The following is an 18,079-nucleotide window of genomic DNA, read 5'->3' as shown; positions in this document are numbered from 1 at the left end:
ACCGGGTCAAGTTGAACTACAAACACCACCAAGTGTGGTTCAATTTCTTACTCTTAAACCCCCCAAATTACTATCCAAAATATACAGAATGCTTTCTAAAACAGATGAATCAATATCACTTCCTATTGCAAAATGGGAAGCGGATTTATCAGTTAACTTAGACCTAAACTTCTGGTCTCAGATTTGCTTAAAAACCTTTCATCTAATTAGAAATCCCAGTCTTCAATTAATTCAATACATAGAGTGCACTATACAGGTCATCAGATGTTCAAGATGGGCTTTATGTCTACCAACAACTGCTCACACTGCCAAACCAATTCACCGGATAATTATATCCACGCTCTTTGGTTCTGTCCACCAGTTCAGAAGTTTTGGCGCGAGATATGTGAAGACTTATCGAAGTGTCTGAAATGTAACATTCCAACTTCCCCCTTAGTGTGTTTGTTGGGCAGCTTAGATAATGTCACTACAGAAAAGAATATCGCCCATATGGTTTTCACTGCCCTATGCATAGCCAAGAAAACAGTCCTCATGAACTGGAAAAATAAAAATAATCTTAATTCTAACCAATATAGAAATTATCTATTAGATTACATTAGTCTTGATACAGCCTCTGCCACCACATCAGATCAATTGCTCTGGGCTCCTTTGATCAGCTCCATCACCTAGTGGGGGTGGGGGGTCATAGTTTGGTCCCGCCTTCACTGTTGTGATTGGTGTGGGGGTAGGGACAGGCTTAGGGCGTCGGGGGGTTCCCCGGAGGCATCTTCCTTGGGGGGCTCAACCCGGGGTAGCGGTCATGTCCGGTTAGGGGCTCTGTTGGCTCTCAGGTGACTGTTTCCTCGCGGCTGCGTGCAGCGGGGCTAGGGGAGGGTCTGTGCTGACGGACGTGGGTTACTGACCTGGTAGCCTGGCTGCCCCTGGGTGGGTCCGGGATGGGCGTGAGGTTCTGGGGGCGCTCCGTCTCTGGGCTGGGACCCGGACCGGGCCTCGGGGGCTTGGGTCCTGGTTGGTGTGTTGCCGGGGTTGTGGGCGGGTGGGTGCATGGGGGCCCAGCCCTGGAGCAGGGTGCCGCCGGTGCGTCGAGCCACCTGAGGGGCTCTTCAACTGGTGGGGGAGATTGTCACATCTTGCAGGAGCTTTCCTCTCCTCAGGAGCTCCCTCTGCAGGAGGGGGAGATACAGGAGAGGTGGAGGAAGATCTCAGCCTGGGTGTTTATTGTCTTATGTAGTCTGGAAGATGAGTGGATGGTGGGGTGGGTGCAGTTTTCTCTGTGGTGGGGTTGGGTGGACTGTCCCGGGCTCTGTGGGGCCGGGCGGCGCTGCTGCACTGGGCCCCGGTCTGGATGGGCCTGGGCCCCCTTTCCCTGGCGGGTCGTGGAGTATGGGGGTGCCTACTGGGGTCAGCGGGGGAGCTGGCCCCAGGGAGGGGTCACTTGCCCCTCCCTTCCTTCCCTCCCCATCTCCAGCTGCCTCCCTCTTCCCGCTCCACCACAACCACCCACACATGCAGGGCCTTGGAGTAGGGGTATGTCACCAGGGTGCAGAGGAGGCTACCCCCCCCCTCTGTCCCCTTCTGGCTGCCTCTGCCTCAATTTTATCCCACAACTTAGACATTCACATTACTCACACTCTCATTACACATACATATAGGATCTTGGGGGTGGGCACGATGCACGGAGTCCAAAGTACCATCAGGGTGTACACCTCACCCCTGGCATCGTTGCCCACCTCTCAATTTTAAATACACGTAGACATTGAGGGCTAGCAGGAGGGACCATGCGCTTACCTGCTGCTCTCTGGCAGGTAGCTCCAAGCCCTCCTGGGTTTTAAATGCACCTTAGAACACACATGCATCAACACTACAATGAGCGGGTGGAGGGAGGTTTGGAGTCTTCTCTCACCCCCATTCTCTGTGACCTGCTGGAGCAGGGGGGCTAGGACTAGGAGGAGGAGTTGGCCGTCCGACTGCGGTCTGGAGTGTGGAGCCTTCCTGCTGCTGCGGAGTCGGGGCGGTCTGCCTCCCCCCACCGCAGGGAAAAGGGAAACACCACCTGGGTCTGGGTGCAGTTCCCCCCTCCAGGGGCGGGGGCACCTAGACCCGGTTTGTAGAGTACGCTTGGGGAGTGTGATCGTGTGTACAACGTCTCTTTATGTCTGTCTCCACGTTGGTTGAGTGTGGAGTGAGTGCATATGAGAGCATGAGGGTGGGAATGGATGTTTGTATCTGTGTGTGCCTGTATGTCTGTGTCTATATGTCAGGTTGGGTGTCAGGCGCCACCTCTCTGGGGACATCTCAGGCCCTCCAAGGTTTGGAGGCCTATCTCCCCCTACCACCACTTCCCCTGCCAGTGGTGGACCCCCTCAGACATCGGTGCGTTGGTGGTTCTTTGTGTCCAGGTACACACTGGCTCACTCCTTGGCGGCCGCTTATCGGGGCCTGGAGCCTGGGGCTCGCTCGGGCCACTTCGGAGGTGGGGTTCGGTCACTCAGGCGCAGCTGGCTGCCGGCGGAGCTCACGGGCGCGTCACTGCAACTCCCCCTGGCTTCTGCTCCGCGGCTGCTGAGTGAGCCCTCATCTGGGACTCTCCTCAGCTCTTTCCGGGACAGTGGCGCAGCTGCCCCTCTGTTGGTCTTCCTTGGTCTCTTGTGTTCTGGGGGCCTCTGGATGTCTGGAGTTTTGATCTCCTCCATACCTGCTTCATGCCCGGGAGGATGGGGCTGTGGCCCCCCCACACCCTCTAGCAGATTATTACATGAAGGAACCTTTTAAAAAACAAAAAACAAACGCGTCCATGCTCACAGGTGTACACACGGGTGATCACACCCACAAACTACACCCTTTTTGGCTCCTACCTCAAAGCACACTGTGTTCTGTTGATCTTATGTGCTGCACAATAATGTTTAACATTTAGTATTTACTGTCATATTCCCATATATCATTGTGATGTTGTTTATTCTATTACTCTTGTTCTCTTCTGCTTGCTTTCTTTTTTCTTTCTCAGCAGGTGATCCAGGTGATTGATATATGCATTTTTTTTCCCCTGCCCGTTCTGTTGGTTTTTGTCTTTTGCCCTTCTCCCCCGTCCCTCTTCTCAGCTTTTTCTCTTTCCCTCTTTCTTTCTCCCCTTCTTTCCCCCAGTCAAGTCTGTCCCGTATTCAGTAAGTGAAAATAAAATAAACAATAAAAGGTGAATCAAATGGACCATTACGGCAAGGCTGGGATGGTCAGTTTGGTAAAGTAAATCCGTTGGGCATCTTTCTTTGCCTTTAGACAACAATTCTGATGGCAAAAGAGCCAAACGGGACAGGCCAAAAAAAAAAAAAAAAAAAAAAAAGTTTGGAGTCTGCATCTTGGGTCCTATCCCTGTCCGCACACAGCCGTCACCTAACAACGCACTCACATAAGCTCAGCGATTCTCTGCGCGATCAACCTCTCACATGTTTAAGCTGCGGGAGATTTCACTTGTCATGTTTGCATAGTAAGCTAACGATTGATAAGACGATGTCAGAGGAATTGGTGCACAAATTATCATCACTCACCAACAGTGTTGGTCAAGTTACTTGAAAAAAGTAATCAGTAACTAATTACTGATTACTTCCCCAAAAAGTAATCCCATTACTTTACTGATTACTTATTTTCAAAAGTAATTAATTACTTAGTTACTTAGTTACTTTTTAAAAAAACGATTTACAACCTGAATAGGTGATAAAGCGATAGATCTTTCAGCCCAATTCTACTTTTTCTGCATAATCCATCATACAAAATGTAATCAAATGGAAAAGTCTCTTTTTAAAACTTGTTTTATTAGTTTTAATCTTTTAACTTTATGCATCAAGCAAAAATTTAATTATATGCAACATTCTCTGACTTGAATAAATTAGTTTAACATTTAAACCTATTTTCTGCACATTCCAGCACATAAAATAAAATATTTTTTGTGTTTACACTCACTCTTTCAAATAGATGCAAGTAAAACACAGCAGAAAATAAATAAAGTCAAAGACTCAGCGGTCCTTTTGCTCTATTTTCACCTGTAAAGCAGGAGTGGGGTAGGCGGAGGTTTACCCTGGTGCAGGTGTGCCGCGGTCAGTGGAAGAATCCGCGAGTTTCTCTGTGAGTTTCCCATCACGTCGTAGCTACTCGGTGCTTGCTTGGAAGTTTAGGGGTTTTTTCGCTGTAAAAAGAAGTTTTCTTCCCATGCAAAGCGGACACTAATGTTTTTGTCACTTTTTATGGAATCAAACTCAAAGTAAGGTCAGCACTTCCACGCTTTAAACGCTGCACGCTCATACTCTCTCCCACAATCGATATGTGATCCATTGTTGATCTGCACACAGCTGTTGTCACCAATGGCGCACTCGCTTACGTCACTGTCGTGAGACATTCTCGCAAAAAATCACGGTTTTAGTAACGCAGTAACGCAGCGTTCCTACGGGAAAGTAACGGTAATCTAATTACCGTTTTTGCAATAGTAATCCCTTACTTTACTCGTTACTTGAAAAAAGTAATCGGATTACAGTAACGCGTTACAAGTAACGGGGGAGGTTCAATTTGCCATGTTGGAAGGAGAGCTCAACTTCTGTCTCGCTAGCTTGCCCTGCGCTCAGTGAATCTGCGTTCGACTACTCTTGTAGTGTGTGAATGGGTGGATGACTGGATATGTAAAGCGCTTTGGGTTCCTTAGGGACTAGTAAAAGCGCTATATAAATACAGGCCATTTATTTACCATTTACTCCGCCTAGGCTGCACTGTGGAGCGCAGATCCACTGAGCGCTCAACACAGACAGCATCGTCAGAAGGAAAGTTGATAAAATAAATTAAAAATTTTGTATTGTTCATACATATGTGTACCGAACCGAAAGCACTGTATCGAACGGTTCAATATCGATACGAGTATCGTTGCACCCTTAATGAATATATATATATACAGACATATATATACATATATCTCCATCCTTCCATCCATCCATCCATTCGCTTTCGCTTATCCTTTATACATCTATATCTATATATCTATATATCTATATATATCTATATATATATAGATATATATATATATATATATAGAGAGAGAGAGAGAGAGACAGAGAGACAGAGAGAGAGATTTTTTTACTGGATAAGTTACTGCTGAATGTATTTTAGCAGTTGCTGTCCATGCATAACGTAAATGCTTTAAAAGGATCTCTTTATCAATAACCTCTTCATGTTTGTGTTGTAGGTGGTGATAATGGAAGTGCAGGGTCTGAGGTCTTTGGCTCCAAACAGGATTGTTTACTGCACCATGGAGGTTGAGGGAGGACATAAACTGCAGACAGATCAGGCTGAGGCCTCAAAACCCATGTATGTAAAGAATGAGCACACACACACACACACACACACACACACACACACACACACACACACACACACACACACACACACACACACACAATGAATAGACATGGAAAAAAGAAAAGAAAAACAGGACCTCCATTACACTAAACACACTTTTTGGGCATTATGACTAATGTCATCATCATCATCAACACATCAAGACAAGCACATCAATTCAGGGTGTATTTCATTACAACTCATTATGGCCATTATGGCATTGTGGCCTTAACGCCCACTCACATCCTGGGCTCACCTGAAACTCTGGCTGATTGGGACCCACACCCAGTTGGCTCAGGCGATTAGAGGATCATGTGTGGGGGGAAACTCCCACTAGGTTTAAATCTGGGACTCTCCACCATTTGACCTTAGAACTGAAGAAGCTTCTCGGATGAGAGGTGAAAGTTTCTTCAAGCAACTTAAAGAAGTCCAGACGCTTTTCTTTGCAAGCTCCTTTGACTACGATGACCTGGATGACTGAGAACCTTCACAGACAACCTCATTATTATATTCACTAGTCATAGCTAACACTTAACTAAACCATATATTTTCTTAATCCTAATAATATGATTTATCTTATGGAGACTTGGACGTTTTTGTCTGTGTTTGCGTTTGTGTCTGTCTGTGGTGTATGGCTGTGTAGTGAATTGCAGCTAGAAAAACGTCTTTGTCTGGATATAAATCAACTGACTCAGGAACGTTACAGTCAGAGAGGTATGTTCTGATCACAATAAAGCTGCCTGTTGACATACAGCTTATCAACCGTAATGATGGCTTTGAAGCCTCTTTGAATGAACTTTATATGGATTGGGAACAGGACCTTTGTCATTCCACGATTTCTTTGGGAAACAGGTACTTAACGCTGAAGTCCATTCCCCTCAGCTCCTGGCTATGGCTCTTCACATTCCCTCAGTGAGAGTTTTGTCATGGACTGCAGTGGGAGATTGTGGAGTTGCAGAAGGGAAGTAGTTCAGGTGAAACAGTTCAGGTGGCCTGCTGCGGATCCAGCAGCGACATTGCAGCTCTGGTGGCCTGCCGCGGGTCTGGTGGCGGCAACATGGCATAGAAGGTGACCTGGGATGTGGATGGGCAGGCCGTCCTGGACGTGGATGTGGCAGAAGAATCACTGGCAGTTTGGCAGATGGCTGGCACACAGGGCCAGACGAAGCAGGACCAGGTGGCGTGATGTCCTCAGGTGCAGGCAGCTCACAGACCCCTAGTGCGAGCAGCGCAGGTCCTTCTGGCATGCAGACCTCCGACTCGGGCAGAGCGGGTCCCTCCAGCGTGTAGACCTCGGACTCGGGCAGATCAGATGCAGGCGATGCAGCAACCTCCAGCTCAGACTGAGCAGGTCCAGGCGACAGCGTAGCAGCTGCAGATGGTGGAGTAGAGAGTGGTGTGGCAGCTGCAGATGGTGGAGCAGAGGGTGGAACACCAGGCTTTACAATCTCTAAGAGGTCCAGAGGTGCCAGAGGCCATAAGTTCAGCCTCTGGGGAAGCCCTGGGCAGAATCTCCATCTCCATGTGGCCTGACCGGACCAAAAAGTCACCTGGCTCTGCGTGCTGTGTGCTCTGAGCTCCCCAACTCTGGAACAACAGACTCAGAGTTAACATTTTTGAAGTACACTGATGGCTGAATAAGTTCACTTGATTTCTCTGCAGAGGACAGAGGTAACAAAGTTGGGAGTTCTGGTTGCAAACTCTCTGGAGGTCCAGAGCCAGCTACGGGCCCATGTTCCATGCTCACAAATCTGCGTCATCTCTTCACAGCATTCTGGCAGGTTAGAGCCCGCTGAGTCCATTGTGGCTGGATTAGTCTGTCACGGACTGCGGTGGCAGACCATGAAGTTCCAGGAAAGAACTAGGACCCAAACAGAGGACTCTGATGAAGAACAGCGATTTTATTTACAATGAAATGTAAAATAACTATTTATGAAACTCAGCACTGTGGTTCCTGTGGCGATTCTCCCTGAATCCCCACATAGTGCCTGTGTTTGTAAATCGTAAAAGGTGACAACTCGAAAAACACCCAGGCTCTGCTCCAGTGAAAACACCGCTCTGCTCCCGATTCCTAGTGTAGACAAACAGAACACTCTGATGACTCGGCAATCTCCTGATAGCTAGGGTTTTTCAAATATCAAAGTTATCCACGGCTGTACAAATGGGGTTAACTCAATTATCGACCACCAACTGAAGCCCAGCCACACTGTTAAACAGCGCAGCTCCTGGTGAAGGCAATCAGCTACAGCTGGCGATGGCTGATGAGCTACAGATGTGGCTAGCTTCAGTGTGGGAACTCCTCTTGGCCTAATGGTGCCTGTAAACCAGCCTTCCGGACACACACACACACACACACACACACACACACACACACACAGAATGGTCCCTCATTCAGAGAAAATATTACACGTATTGAGCTGAGTAGGGACGCAGTTTGTCCCGTACTTTAGCTAGAATGGAAAAAGACACAAAGCTGGATTTATTCTGTGTGTTTACGCTGCACAGCTGCCTCTTCTTCTCTCATTCTCTCCCCCTCCTTCTCCTGTTGCTACTTCAATCATGAAACTGGATTGAAACCAGATCCTTTTCTATGTAGCTGACAACTGGGTACCGTAACTGTGCAGGGGCGAGTCTAGCAGTTTTGCCAGGGGGCCAGGTAGGGCATTAACAGGGAGAGGGGGGCACAAAGAAATACTTTTCTTTCTTATTCTCATTTAAAATGTCTCGCTTTAATTAAATAATTATCTGAATCTTGCGAACAAAGTTTTTATTTGAGGTAAAATGTATAGAAATCATACATATACCAACAAGACTGTACATCACTGTCACAACAGCATTTGTTTTCATTCAAAGGCTTTATGGCTTTAATACCTGGTGGGCCGGTCTGTAGTCAAAATGCCCGGGCCGATTTTTTTTGTCCCAGTCCAGCCCCGCAGGTTAACCCTCTCAAGGCAGGCGTTGCCGATTTGCAACAGTTAAAAACCAACAACCTGATTACTCTACATACATATTTTATGAGTTTGTTTTACTCAGAAGTACCACTGCAGGTACCGCTAGGACTTGTGCATTAGCAACAAAAAGTTAAATTTGAGCCTGAGAGGGTTAATACTAGCAGTGTCACCATGCCAGCTGACTGTATTTCATCATCAGCCAGTGTTGTTCTTTATCAATATTACCAAAGTTTATCATAACGCAGCATAGAAAGTATTTACTTGCTTTCAGGTATCATTCAAATGTTAGTCTTTTCAGTTGTTTCCCCGCTTTTTTCCTGTTTCAAAATCAAACACCAGTTTGTGAGAAGATTATCTTCTTTTTTTAACAGGCAGATAAAGTTTTACATTGGCATTGGCTAATTTGCCAATTGTATGTTAAAAATTTTCGTATTTCAATATTCAAAAATGTTTTTGCCCAAAACATATGTGCACTATATGTCAGTAAAAATGCTATGCAAATATTGCTGTCCTTGAATGCTGAGTAAACACTGACAGAGCACTGATTGTATCTCTTGTACTTTTTCAGTGCAGTATCTAAAAACTTTGCACCATAGTGGATAAAATCTCATTCTAATAAGAGTTAAAAGCGCATTCGGTTATTATGTTTATAGGGTTATTGAATTATGGTTAACGGTTGGTAGAATTTTTTTTAACATTACATCTGGAGTGATACATGTCCTGCTGTCAGGCCTGCAGGTATCAGGCTGTTGTTCTCCATCTCATAGTGGACAGAAATTATTTTTTGGAATGGCACAAATAATTTGTGTGGCATCAGATTTGATGCTGAACAGCTGATTGTTCTGTAAATAGTTTGAAATGTTGATTTAAAAACGCCTTGGCTGCATTTTGAGGTATTGGTATTGAGTGAAGGTGATGGGTGGGGGAGGGGTGTCAGGACTCTCACAGGAGGCAACAGCGCCATGTGAAGAGAGAGGCTGGCACAGTGGTGTGGCTCTGGATTCCAGGCTGACTACAGGTGAGGTTGTGGGGGTGGGAGCAGACACTGTGGTGTCGAATCTATTGAAAAACAGATTCAACTCGTAGGCTCTATAGGGCTTTGGAGTTGACGTCACGCCGCAATGCACTGTGGGAGCGCAGCTCCATTTTCGGGGTCTACGAATCAAAACAAACACACTGTGTTGGAACGACGACGACAAGAAACATGCTTAAAAGCAGCTCAAGAGAAAACGGACGGTATAGAGACCGATTGCGTCCAGAGGCGAAGCAGCGGTACTTGAAAAAAATAGAGTGCATCGCAAATCTGGACCCATATGAAATACGGCAGTGGAGTAAAGACCCAGACGACTTACCGCCACTGTCCTACCCCGATATCTTCACGTATCTTGTTTGTGGAGTAAGCACTTACACAGCGAACCAGTTTCGTAATTACAGGTCACTGGAGGCGCACATCCAATTTACAAATGGCTGGGTGCAAGATTTGGCTATTTTCAAGCCGCCAAACTCTGAGTACGTCGTCAAAGTAAGTCAGCTGGAGTGCATCGAGTGAAATAGCCATTTTCCACCCCCCACCATAATTAATGTTATACATTTATCATTGAACTGCTAAAATATCGTTATCATATTATATGCCCGTAATTGTAAAGTACATGCAAGTTAACACATTGATAATCGGGTAAATTATTAACGCCAATTTGTGTCCTTCCTGTCTGATTTCATTTATTGTCTTTACATCAACCAATCAAGTCACTCCATTCTATGTTTGATCGCAATTTCTATAACTTCCGAGACCACCAACGATGATATTATTCAGCTATAAAGTGTGATGTGAACATATTTAGAACTTACCGGAATGAAAATGTCTTGAGCACACCAACTGATATCTGGAGACGTAACAGAACTTGATATCAGCTCGTCTCACGGCTGCTATCCAGGCTAGACGCCTTCGTTTGGTAATATCCGATACATGAGCTCCTTCATGTTGCTTCCAGGTTGGGAAAGCATAAAAAGACAATCCAAACTTATTCCCGTGCCGGTCGTAAGATCGAACATTGCAGCCGACCACACAGCAAGTACGAACCATGGCTATGCTTTCGCTCCTTACTTAGACCCCCAAAATGGCGGATCGGGCCAAAATCCTTTCCACGCCCACCCCCGTGACATCACGCTCCAAAGCCCTATTCTCACCTCCCTCAGCTCCCCTGCTGTTGGTTGGCCTGAATCCAGTGATGGTCTTCATGCCCCTCCACACCTCTCTCATGCTGTTCTGCTGGAGTGGAAACTCCAGCAAATGAGGAGACTTCACTCAGGCAAGTCTGCTGGACCAGACGGAGTGAGTCCCCTCGTCCTCAAGACCTGTGCCCTCCAGCTGTGTGGAGTCTTTCATAAACTGTTTATGCTGAGTCTGAGTCTGCAGAGGGTCCCAGTGATGTGGAAGACATCATGCCTCATCCCTGTACCAAAGACGCCACGTCCCAGTGGCCCCCAGGATTACAGGCCCGTGGCACTGACCTCCCACATCATGAAGACCCTGGAAAGGCTCATCCTGGACCAGCTGCGACCCATAGTAAGACCACATCTGGATCCCCTTCAGCAAAAACTTTGTTGTTTGCAAAACTCAGTTACTTTTTTGAAGAAGTAACTATATAATTAATTGCCCAACATTGGTCATTATAGTACTTTGCAGGCAGAGAGTTACAGGACTCTCTCCCAGACCACAGACTCATACTCATAATACAAGTCAGAACAAAAAATAATAATAATAATAATAAAGTTGTGTTTTCAGAATTAGAGTTAGGGTCGGAGGCTTGAAGCGAGGAGGAGGTATAAACCGTGTCTGCCGTCTATCGTAATGGGAAATGTGCGATCGTTATCGAATAAAATCGACGAGCTCTCAGCACTGGTACGGAGTCAGAGGGAATACTGAGAGTGTAGCCTTTATTATAATCTCGGGTGACTTCAACCATGTATCACTGGACAATACACCAACATTCAGACAATATGTGGACTGTCCGACCAGAGGAGAAAAAATTCTAGATGCTAATGTCAAGGATGCATACAGCTCCTCCTCCCTCCCCCCACTTGGTAGGTCAGATCATAACCTGATTTACCTCACCCCCCGCTATGTGCCAATTGTGAGGAGGGAACCTGTGACCACCAGGACTGTCAGGAGGTGGTCAGAGGAGGCAATAGCGGAACTACAGGGCTGTTTCGAGGTGACCGATTGGGAAACACTCTGTGAGCCTCACGCCGAGGACATCAATGGGCTTACTGAGTGTATCACAGACTACATAACTTTCTGCACCGACTCCATTGTTCCAGCTCAGACTGTTCATTGTTACCCAAATAACAAGCCGTGGGTGACTAAGGACATCAAAGCCCTCCTCAACAACAAGAAGAGGGCTTTCAGAGGGGGCAACAAAGAGGAGGTGAGGAAGATCCAGGTGTTACTAAAGGACAAGATCAGAGAGGCTAAGGACAATTACAGGAGGAAGCTGGAGTGGAAACTCCAGCAGAACAGCATGAGAGAGGTGTGGAGGGGCATGAAGACCATCACTGGATTCAGGCCAACCAACAGCAGGGGAGCTGAGGGAGGTGAGAACAGAGCCTACGAGTTGAATCTGTTTTTCAATAGATTCGACACCACAGTGTCTGCTCCCACCCCCACAACCTCACCTGTAGTCAGCCTGGAATCCAGAGCCACACCACTGTGCCAGCCTCTCTCTTCACATGTTGCCTCCTGTGAGATTCCTGACACCCCTCCCCCACCCATCACCTTCACTCAATACCAGGTTGAGATGCAAATGAGGAGACTTCACTCAGGCAAGTCTGCTGGACCAGACGGAGTGAGTCCCCTTGTCCTCAAGACCTGTGCCCCCCAGCTGTGTGGAGTCTTTCATAAACTGTTTATGCTGAGTCTGAGTCTGCAGAGGGTCCCAGTGATGTGGAAGACATCATGCCTCGTCCCTGTACCAAAGACGCCACGTCCCAGTGGCCCCCAGGATTACAGGCCCGTGGCACTGACCTCCCACATCATGAAGACCCTGGAAAGGCTCATCCTGGACCAGCTGCGACCCATAGTAAGACCACACCTGGATCCCCTTCAGTTCGCTTATCAGCCTCGTCTCGGAACAGAGGACGCCATCATCTACCTGCTCAATCGTGTCTACACCCATCTGGACCAGCCGGCGAGCACTGTGAGGGTCATGTTTTTTGACTTTTCCAGTGCTTTCAACACCATCAGGCCGACCCTCCTGGGTGATAAGTTAGCAGCGATGCAGGTGGATGCTTCTCTGGTGTCCTGGATTGTTGATTACCTGACAGGAAGACCACAATATGTACGTCTCCCACAGTGTGTGTCTGACAAGGTGATTAGCAACACAGGGGCACCACAGGGGACTGTCCTCTCCCCCTTCCTCTTCACCCTCTACACCACAGACTTCAGCCACTGCACAGAGACCTCCATCTTCAGAAGTTTTCTGATGACTCTGCGGTGGTTGGATGCATCAGCAGGGATGATGAGACAGAGTACCGGGCTGTGGTCGACTCCTTTGTCACGTGGTGTGAGCAGAATCATCTGCAGCTCAACGTGGCAAAGACCAAGGAACTGATCGTGGACTTCAGGAAGACCAGGAAACACTTGACCCCTGTTTCAATCCAGGGGGTCAGTGTTGACATTGTGGAGGACTATAAATACCTTGGAGTACACATTGACAATAAACTGGACTGGGCTAAAAACACCACAGCACTTTACAGGAAGGGCCAGAGTCGTCTCTATTTTTTGAGGCGACTGAGGTCCTTCAACATCTGCCAGAAAATGCTCAGGATTTCCTGCCTGTGGCCATCTCCCTGTAAAACGCATCCACTTAACACACTGGCTACTGCTACAACTACACATGTTTCTTTTTCAGCTATTTAATAATAAGCGACTTTATGTATGTATGTGTGTATATATATATATATATATATATATATATATATATATATATATAGTACTATTCTTAGTTAGCGTATTGTCTGTCTTGTTAATGTTTGTTTATAATGGAGCACTGTAACAAAAAAATAATTTCCCCCAGGGATCAATAAAGTATTCTGATTCTGATTCTGATTGTGCTTGTTTGTGGTGAGCAGCAGATCAAACAAGTTAAGATTTATAATTCAATTCAATTTTATTTATACAGCACAAAATCACAACAACATCAAGACCTTAAGATGCCTTATAGTGTAAGGTAGACCCTACGATAATGCATTCAGAGAAAAAAAACCCAACAATCATATGACCCCCTATGAGCAGCACTTTGGTGACAGTGTTAAAAGGGAAAAACTCCCTTTTAACAGGAAGAAACCTCCGGCAGAACCAGGCTCAGGGAGGGGCGGGGCCATCTGCTGTGATTGGTTGGGGAGAGAGAAGGAAGACTGGATAAAAGACATGCTGTGGAAGAGAGACAGAGGTTAATAACAGATATGATTCAATGCAGAGAGGTCTGTTAACACATAGTGAGTGAAAAAGGTGACTGGAAAGGAAAAACTCAATGCATCATGGAAATCCCCCGGCAGCCTACGTCTATTGCAGCATAACTAAGGGAGGATTCAGGGTCACCTGGTCCAGCCCTAACTATATGCTTTATCAAAGAGGAAAGTTTGAAGCCTAATCTTGGAAGCAGAGATAGTGTCTGTCTCCCGAATCCAAACTGAGCTCATAGATCTGGGTGTCATCAGAATAGCAGTGAAAAAGTATGCAATGTCTTCTGATGATACTGCCAAAGGGAAGCATGTATAATGTAAACAGAATTGGTCCTAGCCCTGAACCCTGTGGAACTCCATAATTAACCTCAGTGTGTGAAGAAGACTCTCCTTTTGCGTGAACAAATTTGAGTCTATTAGATAGATATAGTTAATAATACAAAGAATACAAAGAAAACGAGGAAAACCCCAACAACCATATGACCCACTATTAGCACGCGCTTTAGCAAAAGTAGGAAGGAAAAACTCCCTTTTAAGAGAAAGAAACCTCCAGCAGAACCAGGCTCAGGGAGGGGCGGGGCCATCTCCTTTCACTCGGTTGAGGAGTGAAAGGAAGACGAAGACAATGAAAGCATGTGACAAAAACTTGACTGTCACATTACAGTATAGTGACAGTCAAGTGACTGTGTGACTGTGACAGCCTGTTAGAGCTGTGTTTTGCACTGTTGTTACATTTTGAGTACATTACGCTATGAAAGTTTCTATTGTTGTACCTCCCATAGTCCAAAAGCACCCATCTCCCTGCTTCTCACCAGCAAACATAGACTTACACAACTTTCAAGGCTTAACTGGTAGTTCAGGAGTCATAATAATGTTTAACAGTCTTTCTTTGTTTATATGTGGTTGTGTCTATATTTGTGTTGGTGTGCAGTTGGGGTACCCAGGGCGACTTCACCACCACTCAGCCACTGCCTGCTGTGAAGGTGAAGCTGTATACTGAGAGCACAGGAGTGTTAGCTCTGGAAGATAAGGAGCTGGGGAGGGTAAGAAATCATTCTGCTTCATTTTGGTCACTTTGCCTTTGTATAACTTGTATACAACATATACATTAATGGTGGGAACACTCCCAGGTTGTTCTCCACCCGACTCCCAACAGTCCTAAGCAGTCTGAACTCCATAAGATGACAGTGTGTAAAGGCTGCTCAGACAGTGACCTCAAGATCAAACTGGCCATTCGCATGGACAAACCACAGAACATGAAGCATTGTGGGTAAGTTACTGTGAGATTAAACATTCTTGTGGCAATATAAAGCTACTTGAGTTATCATGGTTCAGTGTAAAACTGTAGCTGCTTTAAAATAGTTACTGTTTTAGTTTGTACATCAGAATAATTTCAGCAGACCGGTTCTGGAAAAGCTATTAAGGAGAAATGTGATCTCTCCTTTTAGTCTCTATCAGTATTTTGGATAAAGTGTAAGTTTTTCAGGGAGTTTTTCAGTTTTTAGAGCAATAAAGTACAAAAGAATGAGTATATAGAAATATAAAATACATGGGCTAAGTGGGTTCTGAGACAGGATGCTTCCAATTTTGACAATATTGCGCCTATAAAGAAAGCAGTCAAGATTTGTTTAATGTACAAGTTAAAGGCAAAGTCCTTGTTAAAATGACTCCAATTTCCTTACAATAGTACTGGAGGCAAAGATAGAGTACAGCAAGCTTTTAGTTATTAAGAGATGTACTCGCCACTTCTGACTACAAATCACAGGAAACATTGTTTATTGGAGTATTTTTTCTCAGTTAGTCATGAGTTACTTCACACAAGGTGGGATTTTTTTTAGCAAATCCTATATTTCCCACCTTGAGATGCGTTGTCAGGTGTTTACCGCAGCCACCTTTAGTGTCTGCTCTTCTATTATATCTTTCTTGTTCAATTTAAGATCTACTGTGTTCCATAGGCAAAATTACAACATTTTTTCTTAGTGTTCAAATACTGATGAAGATGAGTGTATTAAGAGCTTATTGAATGAGAGGCTTTGCTAAACATCAAATTACCCAAAGGTATTTAAATAGAAAATGTAAATAGAAGAAGTTCTAAGTTTAAAAACTTGGGAAACAGAAATGTATTGTTAATTAATTTATTGTTAATTTTATATTTTTAAAACGTGCCGGAGGTAAGCATTTGGATCTGTTACGTCACATGCTGAAGTGTAACTTCCCTAATATTGATGGTTATTTCATTATTTCTAAGTCTTTACAACCCAATTTTATGATTATTTTTTAAATAACCAACATGTGAATACATAGATAACTGTATATCTGATCTTAATCAGGTGGTAAAATGTTAATTCTAAATAACCCTTGTAGAGTTAATTTAGAGTGTGATACACTTAATATTTGGGTGTGTAATTGATGAGCCACTAGGGTGCTTTGTCCAAAAGATAATCTTTTGCTTCCCTCTTGTGGTTACTGGTTATTGCTACCACTGAATGTGACTATGTGCAGATCCACACAGGACCTGAAATATCACACTCTATTATGACCCCCATTAGAAATAAAAACTTTCAGGCTGAAATTACTTGAATGTGCTATGAGCCCAAACTAGTTAGCCTTAAACCATTTAAGTTTTTGTACAACGTGAATTTGTATCAACGCAGAAACCGATGAAGTAGAAAAACTAAGTTTACTTTACTCAAAATCATTAATTCACATAAATTATTTATTTCCTGGAGTCTAATTTTTAAAAAATAGCTAAAACTTAAAGACAATTATTTCTCGCTACTTAAATTTATTTATCTATTACTACTGTTGTATCTTGTACTCTAATTATAGTATTTTAGTTGCAGTTACTGTATTAAAACCGCTCATTCAAATTCTGCCTTTTAGTTTTGTTTAATCTTTCATATACTTTTAATTAAAGAAAAAAATATTTCAATTTGTTATAAAAAGTGTATTAGTTAAAAAAAAAAAAAAAAAAAGGCAATGAAAACAAGTTCACTCAAAAAGAAAAAATTAAACGTTGACTTTAATTAAAATTATTTTGTCAACAGGTTCCACGAAATTGTATTGTGTTAGTTTAAAGCAAAAATCTTTAGGTAATTTAATTTTAAAAAACTACTTAGGATTAACAAGAGATATATAAGACTGCCTAAATCAAGTTATGTTGTATCAACATAAATTATATATTTTCAGGTTAGATAGTTTAGATTAGTTTTTTTAAACACATCTCTCTTATTTGTAGCAGTAAAATGTTTAAGTTAGATTAATTCAAATATTATATTTTCAGCTACCTTGTGCTTTACTAATTAGTTTTACATAAATCTATTTTGTCAACAGGATCCACACAAATGAATTAAGTACATCCAACTTATTTTTTTAAAATTTCCTTTATTGCCAACATATCCTGAAGGTCAACCTTCAGGACAACGTTCCCTCTAAGCTGCGCGCGTGCACAATTGCGCACTGCTGGCACGTCTCTGCGCACAGAAAATCTGCGTTGCACACAAAAAAAAAATCTAACCTGAATTGAAATTAAAATAAATACGTTAACAATTCTGTTTTGCAGTGTTAGTCAGTGACTGGCTGCTCCTGTATGTGTTTAGAACGATGCCACCTTATCCCATAGTCCAGCCAATCACGCGATTCACATTCGTATATCAACGTGGTTGACAGCCTATGACAGCGTCCTTATGTGCCGACACCGGTGTTTTAGCGAGCAAAGCGTCTGATGAGGAGTTAAGCCACGTTAATGACAACGTGTACAACCATTGGAGATGTGAGCAGGACAGACGGAACAACTGTGAGGACTTTATACCAGTTTTTAAATTGTGTTGATCGGCCACGTAAAACCAGAGTTATGATAAAATATCTGCAATGTTTGGTTTTCTTCCTGAATACTGTCGTTGTTTATATTTACTGCGGGAAGAAACGGTAAAAATGGCGTTTTATAAGGAAAACGCTCAAAAGCCTGTGAGCAAAAACAGCCCCCCTCCCTCAGCCTTTCCTATTGGTGGAAAAATGTACCATGTCGACCAATCAAAAAATGATATGGCAACATGGCATTTAGTCGTTTAGGAAGGGGGAAGTTTTAGGAGTGACGGCGTGTTTGAGATGTGAGAGATTTGAGACGTTTAGCGTGTTTGGAGTCTAAATTTAGTGTGTTGTCTTGTGTAGTTAGTGTGTAGTTAGTGTGTAGTTAGTGTGTAGTTAGTGTGTAGTGTAGTCAATAGTTTTGTTGTGTGTCAGAACAATGAGGCGCCTGCTGAGTGTTACAGGTGTTACAGCAGTGATACATC

General features: G+C 44.3%; 1 protein-coding gene across 6 annotated transcripts in view; it reads left to right on the top strand.

Annotated features, from left to right (window-relative positions):
* The window catches only part of LOC147329784 (calcium-dependent secretion activator 1-like), a 352,004-nt gene that overhangs the window by 108,332 nt on the left and 225,593 nt on the right, over window positions 1-18,079 (top strand). For all 6 annotated transcript variants that reach the window (XR_015129022.1, XM_086291119.1, XM_086291117.1 and 3 more), the window contains exons 6-8: window positions 5,222-5,343; window positions 14,719-14,830; window positions 14,918-15,057. Coding sequence is in view for 5 of the 6 variants with exons in the window: in XM_086291119.1 (XP_086147245.1) it covers window positions 5,222-5,343; window positions 14,719-14,830; window positions 14,918-15,057 (374 nt within the window). In the remaining variant the exon portion in view is untranslated. The remainder of the gene's footprint in view (window positions 1-5,221; window positions 5,344-14,718; window positions 14,831-14,917; window positions 15,058-18,079) is intronic.

This window comes from Aulonocara sp. 'chitande type north' Nkhata Bay, linkage group LG5 (assembly GCF_057382095.1).
Source record: "Aulonocara sp. 'chitande type north' Nkhata Bay isolate Kocher_YH1m ecotype deep benthic linkage group LG5, A_spYH_male_GT1.1, whole genome shotgun sequence".
Lineage (NCBI taxonomy): Eukaryota > Metazoa > Chordata > Actinopteri > Cichliformes > Cichlidae > Aulonocara > Aulonocara sp. 'chitande type north' Nkhata Bay.
This window is presented reverse-complemented; position numbering and strand designations above follow the sequence as displayed.